The 18,161-nt window shown below is 35.1% G+C and overlaps 1 protein-coding gene across 1 annotated transcript; it reads right to left on the bottom strand.

Moving 5' to 3' along the window:
* Positions 1 to 771: 771 nt before the first annotated feature.
* Positions 772 to 17,898, bottom strand: LOC110463590 (atrial natriuretic peptide receptor 1-like). Its single transcript, XM_021518314.1, has 14 exons — positions 17,863 to 17,898; positions 17,540 to 17,648; positions 14,726 to 14,893; positions 13,572 to 13,748; positions 11,119 to 11,284; positions 10,823 to 10,972; positions 9,876 to 10,050; positions 9,021 to 9,161; positions 7,721 to 7,844; positions 7,436 to 7,504; positions 6,680 to 6,854; positions 6,021 to 6,119; positions 3,262 to 3,353; positions 772 to 2,756 (listed from the first exon to the last, which is right to left on the bottom strand). Exons 2-14 carry the CDS (start codon positions 17,642 to 17,644, stop codon positions 2,481 to 2,483), a joined length of 1,917 nt encoding a protein of 638 aa, XP_021373989.1. The 5' UTR covers positions 17,645 to 17,648; positions 17,863 to 17,898; the 3' UTR covers positions 772 to 2,480.
* Between the last annotated feature and the right edge of the window lie 263 nt (positions 17,899 to 18,161).

Below are 18,161 nucleotides of genomic sequence, written 5' to 3'. Positions count from 1 at the left end.
TTTTAAATCCGTGACTTTAGCTGGACTACATCTCGATGTATTTAGTCGATATGGATTCAATGTATAAACTTTGAAGACCAGAACTTTCTGAATACATTTTTTAAATGAATTATACACCAATTCAAACAAGGTAGATCTATTACTGTATCTATTACTGTAACACTGTATCTATTACTGTATTACTGTATTTATTACTAAATTTCGTAGATGCAACTACCTGTGTGTATATGTTATGTTCATCTTTGTAAAGCATCAACTGGGGTCTTAAGATCAGTTTTAGAAGGATTGCATCCATGGGCTAATTTTAAATTAAGTTGTTAATGGGTTGCTAATTGAATCGCCAATATGTTAAGATAAGTTGATCGTAATGGTTCTTTGTTTCTTTCCTATTGTGCTGTTGTCCGCTAGGTTTTGTTGTTGTATTCCATTATCGACTCTGATCGAGTTCCAGTGTTGATGATGTTGTATAGTTTTCTATTTTTACAGTACTGGGCATGTCACCTATTAGTAAGAAAAAATCATATAGCTACCATAAGAAAAACAGTATTTTTATAACAATTATTTGAAAAATAAAATTCTCGAGCGTCCCGAAATGTTTAGTACAGAAATAGAAGCAAAATCATTTTCCATTCAGGGGGTTTGCTTTCAAACATAGTGTATAAGGAAATAACAGACGCATGTACGAGATTATCAGACGATTCCAATCTAGACATACAGTCATCAACATCAATGAAGGAACGAGAAGATTCATAGAAATGATAGATAATTTATTACAAAAAAGTTAATAAACAAGGAATTAGGAAAATAGTAATCTCATATTGTCCGCTACTTAATAACATGTAAACATCAGTAACTATGACAATACCACCGGCTGGTCCTCATAGTCGACTCCCGCTAATCGTTTTATGGGCAAAATATAGGATGCCCAGTCAAAAGCCCGGGATCCACTTTGTATTTTTATACACATTTGATATAGTTATGCACGTGCAAAATAAACTGTATGTGTAAGAGTTTTTGACCTTTGACGGAATAACCTAAAAAATACAAAGGTATCTACCACTCACAAAACCTATGTATTATAGCTTGGTAACGTTTGGAAAAGTCGAAGCCATACACACAATTCAAAAGCTGAAATGTTCTGTCAAGAAATGAGTTATCTTGAATGAACATGGCCTTTATAGGACGAATAGAAAAAATGCTTCGGTGTCTACTTCTAACAAGTATGTGAAGATGAGGTTAGACTTAGGAAGCAAACTTATAGACACATGCATAGCTTTGACCTTGACATACAAAGGAATAATCTATTTAGTACAATCTCATGAAAGATAATAAAAATGACGTAAGCAATATCAAACTTGAATAACCTGTTCATTGGACGGAGTTAAGTTTGTTTGTTAGTGCTTTACGTCCTATGAACAGCTATGGTCATTTAAGGACGTGCCAGGTTTTGGTAATGAAGGAAAGCCGGAGTACCCGGAGAAAAAACACCGACCTGCTACCAGCACCTGGCGATCGCGATTGCCCCACGTAGGTCACGAACCAGTAACCTAGTGGTGGGTGGCTAGTGATCGTAGACGGTCAGACGCGTTAACCTCTCGGCATCGCGGTGAAGTGGACGGAGTAACTCTTTACACTTATTAAATATCTACTGGCGGTCACGCAACAGTGTTTTGTCTAAAGTGGCCAGTTGAGAAAACGGGAAATATATTATTTAACAATAATCAAAATTGGAAAGACTGAGATCGATCGCTATTTATATATAGTTATTTCTGAAAACAGAGGGTTTTAACTTTCCCCGACCTTAATAATATTTTTTTACTTTCCTATCCGAGGACTGACTTCGTCCAAGAAATAGAATATAAAATATATTAGTGATCTTCCGATTGGAAAGTGCTCAATAATAGAATATTCGAACAGTTGCCGTTTTATAAGCGTAAAGTTTCTTTTGGTTACCGCTCCCTGTATGCGATTTCTGGTCTAATGAACATAACGTCCGACAGCTGTATATATTTTGTAAACGTCTGCAATTCGAATCTTTTTTGGCCCCTGATAGTTTGCTTTGTTTTCATGTATATCATTGCTGTCTTCTTTAATTATTATTGATATCGGGTTCATGTATAGACTATCTTAACCCAAGAAAATCTTTTTTCATTGTTGCTAGACAAAATCGTCTTATGTGGTGCATATAATATATATAAGTATCTTTTGACCATGTCCATATTTTGTCTACAGTTCGGTAAAATTACCTCGTTGTAAGGGTTTGTAGTGAGATCCATGAGCATCTTAATTATCACTTCGTTGACATTATCACCATTTTCAAAACTTTGATCCAGTAATATCTCAACAATTAACAACGTATTTCATAAGATACACATCCCACCGCTGTCACCATTTTTTTCGACTTTTTCACCTCTGCCATTACATATCTACACACATACCACATACAACTCTGACTACAGTAGTAAATATATAAATGTCAGTCAATTCACACTCGATTCTTCCTCTGCAACAACAGGAAGGATCTTATTTGGTCCGTCCTCTGCAACAACAGGAACGGGTTTGTTGAGCATGTCCTCTGCAACAACAGGAATGGGTTTGTTGAGCCCATCCTCTGCAACAACAGGAGTGGGTTTGTTAAGCCCGTCCCCTGCAACAACAGGAGCGGGTTTGTTGAGCCCGTCTTCTGAAACAACAGGAAGGGGTTTGTTGAACCCGTCCTTACCTTCCAAGAAAAATGTTTCCACTGTTCCTTTGCCCTGAAATTGAAAGTGCTCGCACATAAACATCTTAAATGAATTTACATTCCATAAAATATTTATGAATTGACATTAGAAAATCTAATTTGAAGATAACTTCGGGACCTGTTTCATAATAATTGCTTGATAAATATTTGAAAAGTTTATTTTATGTTAAGCAATCTTTTAAAATCACATATACCTTGTAATTACAAGCGCAACTGTACTTCGGCTTAATCAATTTGAAACTTTAATTTAACTTGATAGAAAAATCTTAGCCATCTTAAAAGGAACCTTTATTTATATTTCTGCATATATAATCATACAGTTATAGACTGTATGATTAACTTGATCCGATAGTAACATGAAAGAGAAATACTAACCTCGGTCAATATCACTTTTCCAGGTTCCTGGTCTACCTATCATAAATTATGAATTTTCTATGGAGATTTGTAACTTTGTCATAATTAGGATCCCCAGCTTTTTATCGAATTCTACTAGGGAAGTTTACCAGAGTGATACGTACCTTCATTGGAACAGGACCCCTCAACTTTAGATGGAATCCTCCAACCTCCTTCAGGATTTTAGTCGTTTCTGGACTAACGTGTATCTTCAGAGCTGTAAAACATAAACACCAGATTAGTTTCCTTGTCTTTAAATGTCATTAGACATAGGATGTTTTTCAAAACATACCCAAAAATGAATTTCACACTTATCACTGTTTTCCTTATTCCTGTCTTTTGGCATCTAGCAACGCTGATGAGACTCGAAAAATGCGAACATGTATGTGCGGCCCACACAAATTTGAAATTAATATTGTTTAATGACCATCAGAAGATAGGTGTTGTTGTTTAATGACCACCACAAGATAAGTGTTGTTTGATTACCACCACCAGATAAGTGTTGTTTGATTACCACCACAAGATAAGTGTTGTTTAATGACCACCACAAGATAAGTGTTGTAAAATAACCACTACATGATAAGTGTTGTTTAATGACCATGACCACCACAAGATAAGTGTTGTGTAATAACCACTACAAGATAAGTGTTGTGTAATGACCACCAGAAGATATGTGTTGTTGAATTACCACCACAAGATAAGTGCTGTTTAATAACAACCACAAGATAAGTGTTGCTTAATCACCACCACAAGTTAAGTGTTGTTTAATGATCACCACCAGATAAGTGTTGTTTGATTACCACCACAAGATAATTGTTGTTTGATTACCACCAGAAGATAAGTGTTGTTTAATCACCAACACAAGGTAAGTGTTCTTTAATGACCACCACAAGATAAGTGTTGCTTAATCACCACCACAAGTTAAGTGTTGTTTAATGACCACTCCCCCATAAGTGATATTTAATGCCAATCGCAGGATAAGTGTTGTTTAATCACCACCACAAGGTAAGTGTTGTTTAATGACCACCAGAAGATAAGTGTTGTTGAATGACCACCACAAGATAAGTGTTGTTTAATCACCACCACAAGATAAGTGTTGTTTAATCACCACCACAAGGTAAGTGTTGTTTAATGACCACTACATGATAAGTGATATTTAATGACAATCGCAGGATAAGTGTTGTTTAATGACCACCACAAGATAAGTGTTGTGTAATGACCACCACAAGATAAGTGTTGTGTAATGACCACCACAAGGTAAGTGTTGTGTAATGACCACCACAAGGTAAGTGTTCTTTAATGACCACCACAAGATAAGTGTTGTGTAATGACCACCACAGGATACGTGTTGTTTAATGACCACCACAAGATAAGTGTTGTGTAATGACCACCACAAGATAAGTGTTGTGTAATGACCACCACAAGATAAGTGTTGTCAAATAACCACTACATGATAAGTGTTGTAAAATAACCACTACATGATAAGTGTTGTTTAATGACCACCACAAGATAAGTGTTGTTTAATCCCCACCACAAGATAAGTGTTGTTTAATCACCACCACAAGGTAAGTGTTGTTTAATGACCACTACATGATAAGTGATATTTAATGACAATCGCAGGATAAGCGTTGTTTAATGACCACCACAAGATAAGTGTTGTGTAATGACCACCACAGGATACGTTTTGTTTAATGACCGCCACAAGATAAGTGTTGTGTAATGACCACCACAGGATACGTTTTGTTTAATGACCGCCACAAGATAAGTGTTGTGTAATGACCACCACAAGGTAAGTGTTCTTTAATGACCACCACAAGATAAGTGTTGTTTAATGATCACTACAAGATAAGTGTTGTTTAATGATCACTACATGATAAGTGTTGTTTAATGATCACTACAAGATAAGTGTTGTTTAATGATCACTACATGATAAGTGTTGTTTAATGATCACTACAAGATAAGCGTTGTTTAATGACCACCACCAGATAAGTGTTGTTTAATGATCACCACCAGATAAGTGTTGTTTGATTACCACCACAAGATAAGTGTTGTGTAATAACCACTACAAGATAAGTGTTGTGTAATAACCACTACCAGATAAGTGTTGTTAAATAACCACCACAAGATACAAATTGTTACAGGTGGACCATATATCTCAAAAGGGTACACATTTTTTTAATTGTTTTCTTAGATTTTAAAAAGCACGAAGATTTAATTTTCTATCCAACTCAAGTTTGACCTTAATCAGGTACTTATCTGTTTGGTGAGTATGCATTTGTAAAATTGATAAACTGGTGTAGCTGGTACTCGCATTCTCAGATACCGCTTTTTGTAGTTGTTTTCCGAACGACCACACTTTATCCGAATATCCTGTGACTTAATAAATGTAGGGCGTGTATTCGTATATACTGCTTACCACTATATATGTTCTCACAGGGATTCGAGAAAACGACTGCCTCATATATTTGAAGAAATGCCTTTCTCACATGGAATCGAGAAAACAATTAATGTACAGCTATTTGAGAAAACGACATCTTAATAAATTTGAGAAAAAGGTATCTGAGGAAACCTTAATCAAAGGTATTTGAGTAAACAACTTCCTGATATACTTCAGCAAATGAGAAATTGCCTCGCTCAAAGGTATGTATGAAGATGTTTCACTCACTCAAATGCTCTTGAGAAAATGCGTAACAGGTGTTTGAATTTGCGAAAAGAGCAGTAAGGGATAACAGTCAACGTCTATTGTTTAAATCTTTTTTGTTTTAAAGTATATCTGAGCTAAAGAATTATTTTGGATATAGTATCATTACTTTACACAAAACAATGCCTGTTTAAAATTGGAATTTGAAAGAAAGATATATATGCTTTCAGGCCTCAGTCATACCAAGTCCTGTGGATTCCATCCTCGAGGCGTAGTTGACGGTATCCCCAAATAAACAGTAGCGTGGCATTTTTAGTCCCACCACTCCAGCCGCCACAGGACCTAAATGAAAAATATATATATATAATTTGATTAAATGCAACACATGTCACTAGATCGATGGTCAACCAGACAATGCAATTAAACAGGAGACACCAATATCACTATCAGTTAGTATGTTGGATTCCACCCGATTGTATTTGTTTCTTCTATTTTACTTTTCCATTTTTACTTAGAAATTCAAATACATGGAATTATTTATAAGAAAAAAAATCAAAATAAAGAGAATATATAAATTAATTATTAATTTTCTAGCGGAGCTGGAACTAATGTTCGTATTGCTGATAAGTGTAGTTCGACTTCTAATTAAATAACAAAAAGTCTGGGTTTTTTTTTTTTTTTTTTTCATGTCATAAAATTTTGCTTTTATGTTACAATTATTCAAGTCTGTTCTTTAGATTTTATAAATAAGCAAATTGAAGAGCCATATATATTGCCATAGAAGGCGGTAGAATGTATCAAATAGCTGAACATATGATTGACTCATGTTTAATAATCCTCCATCAGTGAATGATATCAGCCGTATATCATCTAAAGATAATGTGACAAGGTCATCAGTTCACCTGAGTGTATTCCGATGCGAAGCTGTAGCTGTTTATCTGGACGGTGACGTATTCTGAAGGTGAGGACGGCGTTTAGCAGCTCCAGTGCTAAACTTGCAATCTGCCCGGCATGTTGGTTTCCGTTTCGTGCTGGCAGTCCCGAAACGACCATGTATGCATCGCCTATTGTCTCTACCTGTAGTCAAAGGAAAGTACAGTCAATCAAAATAAACCAAAACAGACCAATTTCATCATCTAGAACTGGAAATCGGTCGACTGTTATCCAAATATCCCTCATTCAAAGAATGGTAATAACAAAGCAACTGAGAATGGAATAAGAAATTTTAAGAAAGGTCAAATCCTACACCATTTAAGATAGCGTTCTGAAAGGTCAAGAGAGACAGCTATACCTTAATCAGTCTTAAACCCAACATCTTACTGAACTTACTTCTCCTTGTAGATTTTATTTAATCGGTAACTTTTTTCCATATCATGCCTAGAGAAAGTGTGAATCTGTTATGCGTTCAGATCCCGCTGTTTGTTTTAAAAAAGGGAAGAAACGTACATAGAAATAAAGTAAATTGAGAGAAATATGAATTCATTACTAGTGGAGGGCTATCTAATGCAATCGAACTATCAAAGATAGTCTTGTGAAATCTAACTATATAAACTAATGCAAACGAACTCTTATAAGAACTTGATTTCAATTCTTGAAACACTGATGCAGTTTATTTTGGCCCAAAATTATCAATTTTGGTAATTTTACGTCGTACCTACCTTGTAGACGTCATAATGTTCGATGATTTTATCAAAACATATGTATAAGTCGTTCAGGAAGTTCACAACCTGAAATAAAACAACGTGTTTTTATTTTTATCACAATAACACGATATTAAAACATAAAACAATACAATAAATGTTGCTTTTAGTTTAGTTGTGGAAATCGTATATTTGAAGAAAAAAAACAGTATCTGTTATCAAGTGCATTAACTTCGTCATTCCCTTTATTTTTTATGATGGCCACATTTGAATAATTATACTGTAATGTTTATTCATTCTCACCTCTACCGGAGTGCTGTCTGACGAGAGGGCCGTGAAGCCGACGATATCGCTGAAAAATACCGTCACCTCTTCGTACGTCTCCGGCTCCACCATCCTACCAATCTTTAGGTCGTTGGTTATTGACCTACAAAGGCACACCAGTCACTTAACTCAGAAATGTCATCAGGCACAATATTAAAGCATGCCATCAAACACTTGACTTACACCCGTTCTCTGACCCAATACCCAAGCATGCCATCAAACATTTTACTTACACCCGTTCTCTGACCCAATACCCAAGCATGCCATCAAACATTTTACTTACACTCGTTCTATGACCAAATACCCAAGCATGCCATCAAACAATTGACTCACCCCGTTCTCTGACCCAATACGCAAGCATGCCATCAAACAATTGACTCACCCCCGTTATCTGACCCAATACCCAAGCATGCCATCAAACAATTGACTCACCCCCGTTCTCTGACCCAATACGCAAGCATGCCATCAAACAATTGACTCACCCCCGTTATCTGACCCAATACCCAAGCATGCCATCAAATAATTGACTTACACCCGTTCTCTGACCAAATACCCAAGCATGACTTGATTTACACCTGTTTTCTGACCCAATACGCAAGCATGCCATCAAACACTTGACTTACACCCGTTCTATGACCCAATACCCAAGCATGCCATCAATCACTTGACTTAGACCCGTTGTCTCACCCAATACCCAAGCATGCCATCAAACAATTGACTCACCCCCGTTCTCTGACCAAATACCCAAGCATGCCATCAAACAATTGACTTACACCCGTTCTCTGACCAAATACCCAAGCATGCCATTAAACACTTGACTTTATCACTATAATCAAACATGTCTGCAGGCAATCGAAACAAACATGGCTGTCTTCAAGCACAGGACTCACACATGTTCTCAGACACAAGACTAATACATTTCTCATGATTAATAACATTCGAATTTCGTGAAAATACATCAAATTTAAATTGTATCAGTAGAAACATAACACGATACAAATAAAAGATCGAGTAAAACCTGAAAAATAAACATGTTAGAACTAATTACCATTTATGGGCATTTATTTCAGAAAACACAATACTAAACTATTTTTATTGATCGAAGACTAATAACATTCGACCGTGTTACATACATGTTTACATTTAACACCATTGTGATCAAGATTTCCATAATGAACAACAGTTCATGCGACAACATAGGAAAACACACTATACGAACATATCGCAATCCCGCGTTAGTACCCTCATGTCAATATGTATTTATGTTACGTGTGTGTACCTGGGCAACATCCGACTCAGTAGTTCTTCTGTCTTTCTCTGTTCCTCCTCCAGCTGTACTGTACGCTCCTCTACCACCTCCTCGAGATGTTCTGAGTATTTCTCCATCATATGTATCATCTGGTCAACCAGGTTTGTATTTCTGTAGAGGAAATCATGTAAGTATAACAGGTTAGCAAACACCTGGTTTCTATTTCTATAGAGGAGGAAATCATGTTAGTATAACAGGTAAGCGAACAGTGTTTCAGTTAAACAATGCTACATTGGTTGACAGATAAACACGAGATACTCAGACTATCAGTCTAAGAGTAGTAAACACACACATTAAAACAGGTTGGTAAATGAGCCTGGGGCCATGGAAATCAGAATGGTGGTATTGCCTAATAATTCGTTAAAGCAAGAAAAAAATTTAGAAAGAAATTACAGAAATGTTAACAAAACAGTAATTTGAACTCAAATTCGACGGAAGTGGGGCAAAATATGAACAACTTAAGGAAACGTTAACACGGAGAATCTTGAAAAAAGTACGGACGAATATATTAGACTTGGAAAACTGGTCAAGTGCTGAGGAGAACTGTTGATACGGAAACTAGTCTGGCGTTCGTTCCATGCCATGAAAATATGTTAGTAAACTAGTCTCGTGGTTCCAGGGGAGCAGGCTAGATAAGTAAAATGGTTTTATTTGCATCCCTGGCAGTAAAATAGGTAAGGAAACTAGTCTAGAGATTCTCGTTGAGCAAAATTGGAAAAGTTAACATGATTTTGACCAGTGATGAGTGGAGAAATGTTGGATACTGACTAGGAATTTGATAATTATAATCAGCTTTGTAAGCTGATGCGCTGTGTAACGACGTACTTTCCCTTGGTGCACTTCTTGAGTGTGGAGGCAATGGTGTCAAAGTTTGGTCGTAACATGGGGGTCTCCTCCCAGCAGATTCTCATCAGATCTAATACTGAATCCTCGGCACTATCCTGAGGTACCTTAGGGCGGTAAGGGGGATGTTCCAACTCCTTAACTCTCGCCACTATGTCTAAAATCATACAAATCTTTATATAACCTCACTATCGTACTCGTATTTATTCAACTACTTCACACATCAATGATCAGATCGCATATTATGTCATATTATCACATTATCATATTCATCTTCTACATTAAAATAGCAATTGACAATGATTAATTTTAAACTGTGTTTTACTGCCAATCACCTTAAATTACAGAAAATGCAGTTTTTTTTATGTATATTTTTCTATTAAACTTGGATTAGTATTAAGCATATTAACTAAACAAAAACGTTGGGCCGTATCCTTAAACTTCCACTTTGGTAACAGTTTGATTATAATTATGCTATAATTAATATGATAATATATATCATACAATGTATTTAAATGAACGGATATGGCCTGCATAAGTTAAACAGTTATTATTTTGGTAGAAATAACATTCCCTCGAAAAGTGCAGTTCAAAATGTAACGTTGGTTAATATATGTAGGAAAGTAGTTTTGGAAAAAGGCAAAAAAAAATTGCCCTCGAAAAAAAAGGATACCAAGTGAGCAGTCAATTAGCCAGTAGTGGATGAACACATTTGTCAAGTTATACTTACATTATAGACAAGAATAATTAGTGTACAACAACAGATGTATGTACTTAAGAATGCTTTTCATAAATAAATTTCATGTAATTTAAACAATATATTTAAGAGATATACATATTTCTAGTGTAAAGAGCTAGGTGTTTAAAATATACGTTTTTAGTACAAAGATACCAATGGTGACTTTACCGGTTATAAATATGATACTCACCACTCGGTTCATCCAGAGAACAGCTATACGGCTCAGATTTCGTCAGGATTTCCTGTAGAATTATTCCGTATGCATACACGTCTGCCTTTTGGGTACCCCTTGGAAACTCATCCGGATTACGTAGTAACTCCGGCGCCGTCCACAGCATTTCTGAAAAGATCATTGGTATATGTATCGGGATACCATTTTGAAAGGATTTTAAACATTTCAAAAGAAACCAGTGAAATAACAATGTTGTATTTGGTATACGTCTTATTTGCTGTGGTTAAGTACTAATTTACTGCGAACTTTCTTACTTCTGTAGAGAGCATGCTTTCCCTGATCATCGTCTCGCTCTCCCTCTCGGAAGACTGGCATAGCCATATCGGCAACCTTACACACCCAGTGACTGTCAACCAACACATTGGTGGATTTGAGGCGGCCATGACACTGGATAATCGAGTGGTGGATGAAGATCATTCCCTGGACAACATAAACAAGGATAAACAATATAAACAAGGATAAACAATATAAACAAGGATAAACAACATAAACAAGGATAAACAACATAAACAAGGATAAACAACAAAAACAAGGAAAAACAACATATATAAGTATAAACAAAAACATCATAAACAAGGATAAACAATATAAACAAGGATAAACAATATAAACAAGGATAAACAAGGATAAACAATATAAACAAGGATAAACAACATAAACAAGGATAAACAACAAAAACAAGGATAAACAACATATATAAGTATAAACAAAAACATCATAAACAAGGATAAACAATATAAACAAGGATAAACAATATAAACAAGGATAAACAATATAAACAAGGATAAACAACATAAACAAGGATAAACAACATAAACAAGGATAAACAACATAAACAAGGATAAACAACATAAACAAGGATAAACAACATAAACAAGGATAAACAACATAAACAAGGATAAACAACATAAACAAGGATAAACAACATAAACAAGGATAAACAACATATATAAGTATAAACAAAAACATCATAAACAAGGATAAACAATATAAACAAGGATAAACAATATAAACAAGGATAAACAATATAAACAAGGATAAACAACATAAACAAGGATAAACAACATAAACAAGGATAAACAACATAAACAAGGATAAACAACATAAACAAGGATAAACAACATAAACAAGGATAAACAACATAAACAAGGATAAACAACATAAACAAGGATAAACAACATAAACAAGGATAAACAACATATATAAGTATAAACAAAAACATCATAAACAAGGATAAACAATATAAACAAGGATAAACAATATAAACAAGGATAAACAATATAAACAAGGATAAACAACATAAACAAGGATAAACAACATAAACAAGGATAAACTATATAACAAGGATAAACAACATAAACAAGGATAAACAACAAAAACAAGGATAAACAACATATATAAGTATAAACAAAAACATCATAAACAAGGATAAACAATATAAACAAGGATAAACAATATAAACAAGGATAAACAATATAAACAAGGATAAACAACATAAACAAGGATAAGCAACATAAACAAGGATAAATTATATAACAAGGATAAACAATATAAACAAGGATAAACAAAAAAAACAAGGATAAACAACAAAAACAAGGATAAACAATATAAACATGGATAAACAATATAAAAAAGGATAAACAACATAAAAACGATAAAAAACATTATCATTTCCTGGACAATATAAATAAGGATAAACAATAGAAACAACAAACAGTGCCATTATGAAGTGTTTCCACGAACAACTAAAATTAATCAAAAACCCAATTAGGTGTATCCACGGAAAACTAAAAACAACCAATGCCTTAATTAACTTATGTTATTTCTTCAAAATAACTGAAATAACAAATGCCATGGTTAGTTTATTTTACATCAGACAATAATTAATAAAACTGTGCAAATCAAATTAAGTATCTCCATCGCTAAAAGTAGGTGTTTTCACGGAAAACTAACAAAAAAAGTGAAAAGTTTCTACATTTTTATAATGAGCGCGAAGAAAATTAATAGAATAAAAGTTGTTTTTCCTATTGCTTATCAATATAGGTCAAACATCTTTTATACAGTTATTTTAAGATTTGTTTAATGATTCGACAAAAGTTTTCTCCGCGCAATAGTAAAAGTGGTAAAAAAGATGTCTTTTTATTCAATTTAATCGTAGCATATTAACGTTTTCTGGTCAGTGACTCGTGGTTTTGAGCATATTATGAACTTAACCGATGACTGCTTAATTAAATAGGGTATAAGAAGTGTTCAAATTGATATAGTAAAATACATTCTGGATTTTGTTTTACTATTTCTGTGGTAATTCTATGGATGAGAGTTACATTCATAATAAAATCCAGAAAATTACTGAACATTTTTGTTCGTTTAACTTCATATGTTTGAAGCAGTATTACATACAAAGGAGAGTTTTATCAATGGACAACCCTCAGAAAGCTAACCGGACAAATGCGTTTACAAGGATAGTCAACGCCCTAATCAGGATATCCAAAGCCTATTTTGTTTTTATAAATTTCGTCAGCATGACTTACAACAACAAATTCATAGACAAGTAGATTCTCCGGACAACTAATGAACACTAATTTCTCAACAAGGGTGTCCTTAGGAAACAAAACAGCAACCACGGCTTATTATATATAAGATAGCAATACAATGTTGACGAATTTTTATGTAGAAGAATCCCTTTCGTTACTTCATGGCGTCTTACCTTGGCAATGTCCGACGCAAATGATATTTTGAAGATGCGGTCAAGGTTGATATGGTCGTTTTGTAGAACGTCCTGGAGACTTCCCTTGCTACAATACTCGGACACGAGGAATATCTTCTCAACTTCAATACTTGCACCAATAAGTGGATTGACATTGGTGTTTTTTAAACTGCGCATCTACAAAAGTAGGGATTAGTGATTAGTCTAGCTTTTCCTCTATAACAGTAGTTCCTCTATCTTTGTATCGGAAACACTAGTTATTCATTTCCTCAGTAACTTTAGCCGCTCTTTTTGTTCCTCAGTAGCCACTCTTAGCCTTTTCTCAGTAACCGTAGCCGCTCTTATTATTCCTCCGTAGCCACTCTTAGCCTTTTCTCAGTAACCGTATCCGCTCTAATTGTTCCTCAGTAGCCACTCTTAGCCTTTTCTCAGTAACCGTAGCCGCTCTTATTATTCCTCAGTAGCCACTCTTAGCCTTTTCTCAGTAACCGTAGCCGGTCTAATTTTTCCTCAGTAGCCACTCTTACTCTTTTCTCAGTAACCGTAGCCGCTCTTATTATTCCTCAGTAGCCACTCTTAGCCTTTTCTCAGTAACCGTAACCGCTCTCATTTTTCCTCAGTAGCCACTTTTAGCCTTTTCTCAGTAACCGTAGCCGCACTAATTTTTCCTCAGTAGCCACTCTTACTCTTTTCTCAGTAACCGTAGCCGCTCTTATTATTCCTCAGTAGCCGCTCTTCGCCTTTTCTCAGTAACCGTAACCGCTCCTCTAATTTTCATCAGTAGCCACTCTTATCTTTTCCTCAATAACCGTACCCACTCTCGCTTTTCCCCAGGTCTTCGTCTGTGTTAGTGTTAATTAACTTCACTTACGTAACGATAGCTAAACTAGGCCTACACAAGTATCAGTAGCTAAACTTGATTAACCACCTCATTAGTCTGTACATGATTACCTTATTGTAAACAATAACTTAACATTTATTTTAATATCAATCGATACCCTAGCTAAACAAAGCTAGTTTAATTTCATTACGAGTTCTCTATGTTATAATTAACTTTTATAACTCTACCTTAACATAAATAGGATTTCTTTTTAGTTTTATCACATTATCAGGTACTACTATCATAACTATTTAACGTTTTCACATCCGCCTACCTGGTTTATTTCCATGGTAACTTTTTCAGTGGCGGTGATATAGGACTTGTTGATATTTTTAATCGCGACTACCAAACCATGGTATTTTGCTGTTGTCATGAATATCTGATGCTGCTGCGTGCCCGACGTCAGAGATGAAACGCTACTTCGCCGGGAGAAATCCAAAGACTGGAAATTAAGAAAGAGAAGAGAAATGTTAACACTGCTGATAAGCCTAAAACAATCAACGCAGGTTGAATTGGATTTTTTATTCATTTGATTTTATTTATTTTAAAGAATTTCTTCAGAAAAATAAATGTATGTTAAATGCGTTTATAATAAGTACATCAAAATATCTCCTAATTCAGATGTTCATAATAAACTAAACTTCGATACTTTAAAGAAAGCAACATACTTTTTAGTGTATGCCTAGACGCTTAAAATTCTTTTGATGATGTGCGGTTCAATAACCAGGCATACAGCAAAGTTATACTAATGGGGTGACACCCGAAGGGATGTCACAGATGAAATGAAGTGTAGAGGGCAATAATTCTGTTTAAACACGGCTAAAACGGCTATTCAACATGACATTGAAGAAATTGTTCGAGTGTTTTAACAAATTTGACCCCTGTGACCTTGAATAAGGGTCAAGGGCTTTTCCTTTTGCAAACTTTGTCTGGCATGATGCTGCCGTGAAGGCAAAGGAAAAGAAATGGACAAAATCGCAACATTATCTGCGACTAACAGAGTCAACATGGGTCCGTTGAACAAAAATAAAGGATGAGTTAAATGTGGTGAGCCACGATGAATTGGGAGTGAAACATCTCGACATTTGGCGAGGCCGAACAATCTTCATACACTTACGGCAGACGTCAGACATGATAAACGCAATGAATTTTCTATCGAAATATGCTCCTTATATAACAAAATTATTCTATTAAAGTTGCCGACTGTCTGTTTAGTTGAAATCATAAAAATGTGCATCTTCACACATAAAAGATCGACAAAGATCGATTTTAACAAGATTTGATGACAAAAAATACATCAACTAAAAGTAAAAACAACGTCGGTAGACCCCATGGTGTTTACACGGCGTTTGGTAGAAGCCATACAGTTCTTAACGAGGTAATAAGATGAACAAAAGACAGTGATTGAAATGTGTCTTGAATAACAATCTTACTCCATGCGCTTATATGTTTTCACAGGTGTGTTTTGCCATTTATTTTAGACAACGCACATGTAAAATGAAAAGAAAACAAATGTACAATGTGATATATGTGTTAATTTTTAATTTTACTTCTTTGAATAAGTAAAATGAATTATACATTATAAGAATAAAATCAACTGAATCATATTAAACATATATATAATATTACATTATGGGGCCGGAACGACTAAGAATAGGGCCGAAACTACTAAGGTCGGAACGACTATGGACGGAACAATTCGGGGGCCGGAACGATTTGTATCACCTAGAACATCGCCTTTGATATCGTAAAATGGTAAAAATTACTGGCACTAGTAAAAATTCAATCCAACTCACCGCTACAAGTTAAACCGGATAAGCGGCTAGAACATTTCTTCGTATTTAACGCATGCGCAAGAAGTTCTTATCTCAATTCTAGCCTAGAGGGGTTACCCAAATTTGCGCTTGACTACGGGGAAATCGGATCTTCTGGAAAATTGCACGAAACCCCAGAAATACACCCCATTTTCCCTCTTGGGGCCGTTTTATGAAAGATATCGAAAAACAAAATATACCGTTTTCTTCAGCATAACTTAGACTACTTATGTTTGGAGCTTTAAGCGTTAATTCTCCAGGGTGAATTATACAGAAACTAATGGTCAAAATACAAGGAGGTAGATCGCACTAAGTTCTACAAACATGGAAAGTTTCAGCGAAAGTTATGGAGCCGTACTCAAATCGCTGATATATGCGGCAAATGATCTACATTTAGCCGTGTTATCATTTTGTTCCGAGGAACGATAACAGAGTTATTGCCCCTACTACACTTAGTAGTCCAATAGTCAAATACCAACCAGTAATACCACAACATGAATTGATATAGGCCGTTTATTACAAAAACGGTGTATGTGAACAAAGTTTGAATCGTGACTTCTTCCCTTAGTTATTTAGACAATTTTCTGCAGTGACACTACTTTTGGTCACGTGACGTGTATACATACATCGACAAAGGTGAACCAATCGTATTACACATGTCACAAAGGAAAAGTAAGGCAAAGATAATAAGTACCTCCGCATATAGAAATAGTTCTAAATGAAACCCGGAACCCACATCATATTTAATTATTGTTTTATGGACAATTTCATTATTATACCTGTCTGTTATATGGGTTGTTTTGCATGTGAAACACTGTAAGCTTTGTATATGCTATATCCTGGACCGACCCACGTGGCAAGATTATAAATGCCCAGCTCAATGTTATAAATCTTACAGCGAGGTTTGAGATTTTCTGTCTTATCTCCAAGGAGGGGAATTATTATTTTTCACAAACTACTCCAAATAATTGTTTGTTCGCTAAATTGACAGCTCTCATGTGTCATCATAATAACTTTTAAGTCATTCATTATTTATACGGTGACGTTTCAATTTCTTGTTCTATCTTTAGGATATGAAAAAATATCAAACCAGAAGTTTTTATTTTTAGGTTGCCTAAAATCCGAGGCTCTGAGGGTTAGAAAATCAACTGATTGTGGCTTGTATTGTTGTACAATGCATGTTACTAGATCTATCATATAGTTACTATCAATTCAAACATGTGTTAAACTCTTCTAATGAAAGGAGGGGATGAATTGTAAAAAGAATACCCTACCTTTGATGTCATGCGGCTTCCGAGTTTACTGCGATGGACTTGGAGCTGGAGATCTAGTAAGTTTATCTTCCATGACATACTGTGTAGCTGATGTTGTAACATCATTTTCCTTCGAGAAACACGCAATTCTAAATATTGGTACATGCATTATTTGTCAAAAGAGTTAATTAGCGTAAACATCACGATGAGCTGGAAACCATATAGTAATGTTGGTATTCAAATATGCGAAGTATATCATTTCTGGAGACATATCTTTGAGATTTTGAAAAAAATGTCTTTGGTTATTGCAAAATGCTGCTTATCACTAAAGTTGAATATCATACCTTTTAAAGTACAGCACGAGTACGACGACGGCGACGATTAGACAGAAAAGGACCGCGCAAGATGCTCCAATGGCAGTCACCACTGAAATACAATGTGAGCAATAACAGGTGTTTTTCTTAACATCGGCAAATTTACCTCGAGATATTCCAACTAAACATTGAGTTAACTTAGGTCAAGGAATTTTCTGAATTTTACTGAAGTGCGGCTTTACAGTTCTTTGACCATATAAATGTAAATAGCTATGTCTTTAACTAACATTTCCACTTTTGTTCGAGTCTGACTCAATGAAACTTTTAAA

The sequence above is a fragment of the Mizuhopecten yessoensis genome, unplaced genomic scaffold (genome assembly GCF_002113885.1).
Source record: "Mizuhopecten yessoensis strain PY_sf001 unplaced genomic scaffold, ASM211388v2 scaffold10917, whole genome shotgun sequence".
Classification (NCBI taxonomy): domain Eukaryota; kingdom Metazoa; phylum Mollusca; class Bivalvia; order Pectinida; family Pectinidae; genus Mizuhopecten; species Mizuhopecten yessoensis.
Note: the sequence above shows the minus strand (reverse complement) of the source record. Positions and strands in the feature narration are given on the sequence as shown.